Below are 4,472 nucleotides of genomic sequence, written 5' to 3'. Positions count from 1 at the left end.
AACACCTTGCTGGGGTCGTTTGACCCCAGTACTCTTTCCTGCCATGGCAGGGGGTCGAACTTGATGATCTGCTCAGGTCCCTTCCGACCCTACAACTATGAAACTATGAAACCCAGTTCTACTCTCAGAAATAGGGATGTCACATATGTCTTTAAAAATGTAAAATTAAAATAAAACATCTGGTATGCTACAGTCATCCTCTGGGTCCTCCATTCTGTGTACCATTCTGTTTTATCCCATTAGGCCCTGCCCCTGCATCTAAAGCCCTAAAGAAGTTAATGCGCGTATGTGCATATGCACAAGTCTGTCTATGTGGATTTGACTGCAAAAATCAGACTCTAGGCTTTTCTGTGGGACAGGGACTGTGCCTACTTCTCCAATTTTAGTGAGCCTCCATGGCTCACTAAAAACATCCGGGAATGTCTCCTTGCCAAAAAGGAGGCTTACTCCCAATGGAAAGGAGGGGTCATCACTAAGGAGGACTATTCAGCAGGTGCTCGGGGATGTAGGGGGATGGTTAGGAAGGCCAAGGCAGAGATGGAACAGGGGCTGGCTTCCCAGATTAAGGACAACAAGAAGTCCTTTTTTAAATACATAGGGAGTAGAAAGAAGGCCCCAGGAAATGTGGGGCCCTTGCAGGACAAGACGGGGAATCTGGTTGTCACGCCAGACGACAAAGCCAACATATTTAATAACTTCTTTGCCTCTGTCTTCCTCAGTAAGGACCAGAACTGCCACCTCCCTGCTGGGCCCCCTTTGGGCCCCGGGGGAGGCTCACCTGGGCCTAGAGTGAGTGAGGATTTAGTTAGGGAGCTTCTGGAGGGGCTGGACGTTTTTAAGTCAGCCGGCCCAGATGATCTTCACCCTAGAGTCCTGAAGGAACTGGCTGGGGTCATTGCAAGTCCCCTGGCACGGCTTTATGAACACTCGTGGTGCTCTGGAGAGGTGCCGGAGGACTGGAAGAGGGCCAACGTGGTTCCCATCTTCAAAAAGGGGAGGAAAGAGGACCCGGGGAACTACAGGCCAGTCAGCCTTACCTCGATCCTGGGCAAGCTGTTCGAGAAAATTATTCTGGCACACATCCAGGAGGGGCCAGCAGGGAACTGCATGCTCAGGGGCAACCAGCACGGGTTCATCAGTGGCAGGTCCTGTCAGACCAACCTGGTGGCCTTTTACGACCAGGTCACTAAATCATTGGATGCAGGGGTGGCAGTGGATATAGTTTTCCTAGACTTCAGGAAGGCTTTTGATACTGTCTCTCACCCCATTCTCATTAGGAAGCTGGGGGACTGTGGCGTAGACACCCATACAGTCCAATGGGTCGCCAACTGGTTAGAGAGTCGCACCCAGAGGGTGGTAGTGGATGGGTCCTTCTCGACCTGGAAGGACGTGGGAAGTGGGGTCCCACAGGGCTCGGTCCTTGGGCCCGCCCTGTTCAACATCTTCATCAGTGATTTGGATGAGGGGGTGCAAAGCACCCTGTTCAAGTTTGCTGATGACACTAAGATGTGGGGGGATGTGGGCACAATAGAGGGGAGCAACAGGCTACAGTTGGACCTAGACAGGTTACAAGGATGGGCGGAGGAGAACAGGATGGGGTTTAACACAGACAAGTGTAAGGTGATGCACCTGGGGAGGAACAATCGGCACCATACATACAGGCTGGGGAACTCCCCTCTTGTCAGCACGGAGGTGGAAAAGGATCTGGGAGTCATTATTGACTCCAAGATGAACATGAGTCGGCAATGTGGGGAGGCGGCTAGGAAGGCCAACTGCACCTTGTCGTGCATCCACAGATGCATCTCGAGCAGGTCCAAGGAGGTGATCCTCCCCCTCTATGCGGCACTGGTCAGGCCGCAGCTGGAGTACTGCGTCCAGTTCTGGGCGCCGCACTTTAAGAGGGATGTGGACAGCATGGAGAGGGTCCAGAGGAGGGCCACTCGTATGATCAAGGGACAGCAGGGTAGGTCCTATGAGGAAAGGTTGTGGGACCTGAACCTGTTCAGCCTTCAAAAGAGAAGGCTGAGGGGGGATCTTGTGGCCTGTTATAAACTGGTTAGGGGGGATCAGCAGGCGCTGGGGGAGTCCCTGTTCCCCCGAGCGCCGCAAGGAGTGACCAGGAACAATGGTCACAAGCTGGCGGAGGGAAGGTTTAAGTTGGACATCAGGAGGCGCTACTTCACGGTCAGGGTGGCTAGGGTCTGGAACCAGCTTTCATGTGAGGTGGTGCAGGCTCCCACCCTGGGGGTTTTTAAGAGGAGGCTGGATGACCACCTTATTGGGGTCATTTGACCCCAGTGCTCTTCCTGCCATGGCAGGGGGTTGGACTAGATGATCTGCTCAGGTCCCTTCCGACCCTAGAAACTATGAAACTATGAAACTACGAATTTATGAAGTGCTTAATGCAATGTCAGCAATTAAAAATAAATAATATTTTTGGTAACAGCACTCTTCCCTCCGCTCCTTCTATCTGTGGTACTTTGATTATAAATGGATTATGTGAAGAACAATTATCCTTAATGGCTGTTAAAGAAAAAAACAAATTCATTCAGGTCTTTTTAAAACCGTTACTTCATAACGGTGAAGTAACCATTATGAGGTAACGTGATTTCAGGCCCTTCTCAAAGGGCCTGAAATCGTATTTTTGAAAGGAAAAGAACAAGTATAAAGAATATGTAGTTAACATTATGAATTATAAATAAATTATGTCACCACTGGAGTAATTATTTCTGAAATGCAAGCAGCATATTCTGCATTATAAAACACAAAAAAGAGAATACAAAAAATATAAATAATTACAACAAAAACATTGTGAAGCACCTTTTCCTCCTGGAATGCAAGCTTTATCATTGCTCACCTGCAGGCTTACTGCCTTGACAATATTCAAATCAGACCCAGAACAAAAAGTATTTTCTGCACCATGGATGATAAGGCCTTTCCCCTCCTTCCAATTTTCCAACTCAGTTACCTTCTCCTGAAGTTCAAGCATCATAGTGCCTGTCACAAAGAGCAAAAAGCACAAACAGGTCAACAAAGGATCCTTCCATCTTACTATCATGTCCTATATTTATATTTTTCACCACCAAAAACAGTTTTTATCCTCAGGGAACTAACAAAACAATATGCTTAGGACACGTAAAAAAATAAAATGACACCTAAACTAATTGGGCATTTCCACATTACCTTCGTGCCATGTCCAGAATGGCTGCCACAAAAAATGTCCCACTTTAATGCACGCTGACTTCCAAAAAGGAGGCAATGGTGCCACCTTAGATCAGCCCTAAGGGTGCATGAATAAACATATCTGAGGCAAAGAGCCTAAGACCAGGCTTACCCCCCTGCGTTGCCTCATTTTGGCACCATACACATTGACAGTGAATGAGTGAGGCATGCTGCTCAATGGCACTCTTGGGAGCGGCATGAAGGTAAGTGGAGACATTCCCATTGGATCCAAGTTCACAGGACCCAATCCACCCAAGCCCTTAAATACATGTTTAACTTTTAAGTAGCAGCTTCAGTGAGACAACTTACAAGATTACCAGTCATGGATCTCTGGGTATAACCTTCTAAAAGTCTTAGAACTTGTGCAAAATGTTCACTATTTTGCTAATTTTGTTGTCTAAAATTTTGGTAAGTTGGCTCCTCTTTGTCTAAAATTAACTTGAACAAAAGACCGGGTGCCCCATACAGATCAGTAAACTAAGGGCATTTTTACATGTGCTCCAGGGGTGGAGGCAAGGGCTCCAAGAGATGCTCTAATTAAAGCCCCCACAGCACCTCATGTACCAGCATCCCTGCATGTCAAAATGGCAGTGGGGGCACTTTAAATAAAGATCACTGAATAAGCTTTAATTAAAGTACCCCCGCCGCTATTTGAAGTGATGGGACACGAGATGCAGCAACAGGCTGGAGCATGCTAATTAGCACGTCTCAGAAGACTCAATTAATCAAGTCTGATCCAAAATGCTGTAATTGCAGTGCATCAAAGCAGCCTCCAGGTACATCTACAGGCACCCTAAATACCTAGATAGTTGCTTTAATCACAAAAAGAGATGCGGAATATTCTTGTTCAAGCAGCCAACCCCCACCCCCCGCCCCACAAAAAAAATAAAAATAAATCTTAGCATGTAACTAAATCCACTAGGCAGCCAAACTTGCTGCTGAAAACTCACTAGATGCCTAAACTTAGGTTTCCACACATACATAGAATAGCCAGATGCCTTGTTCTACCTACGCTCTATCATGACCTTGATACAAGGCAGAGTGGCACCTATATTCAGCAAACGAGGTACTTGATATAGTATGCATGCTCAGAGGGCCTAGAACAGGGTCTGGCAATTATTTAGGCCCAGTGGCCACATGGAGTTTTGATCAGCTGTCACAGCCCAGGTTTGTACTTCCTGCCCCCCCCCCCTTTTGCAACAACTCAACAAAACTCCCAATGTGGAATGGAGTAGCGGGCAGGCGGGGAG

The 4,472-nt window shown here is 47.5% G+C and overlaps 1 protein-coding gene across 1 annotated transcript in view; it reads right to left on the bottom strand.

The window, feature by feature from the left end:
• ECHDC1 (ethylmalonyl-CoA decarboxylase 1) overlaps window positions 1-4,472 on the bottom strand; it is a 76,315-nt gene that overhangs the window by 52,005 nt on the left and 19,838 nt on the right. The window contains exon 2 of the mRNA XM_019520311.1: window positions 2,858-2,997. Within this exon, the coding sequence (XP_019375856.1) occupies window positions 2,858-2,997 (140 nt within the window). The remainder of the gene's footprint in view (window positions 1-2,857; window positions 2,998-4,472) is intronic.

The sequence above is a fragment of the Gavialis gangeticus genome, unplaced genomic scaffold (genome assembly GCF_001723915.1).
Source record: "Gavialis gangeticus isolate Ggan-Ray unplaced genomic scaffold, GavGan_comp1, whole genome shotgun sequence".
Lineage (NCBI taxonomy): Eukaryota > Metazoa > Chordata > Crocodylia > Gavialidae > Gavialis > Gavialis gangeticus.
Note: the sequence above shows the minus strand (reverse complement) of the source record. Positions and strands in the feature narration are given on the sequence as shown.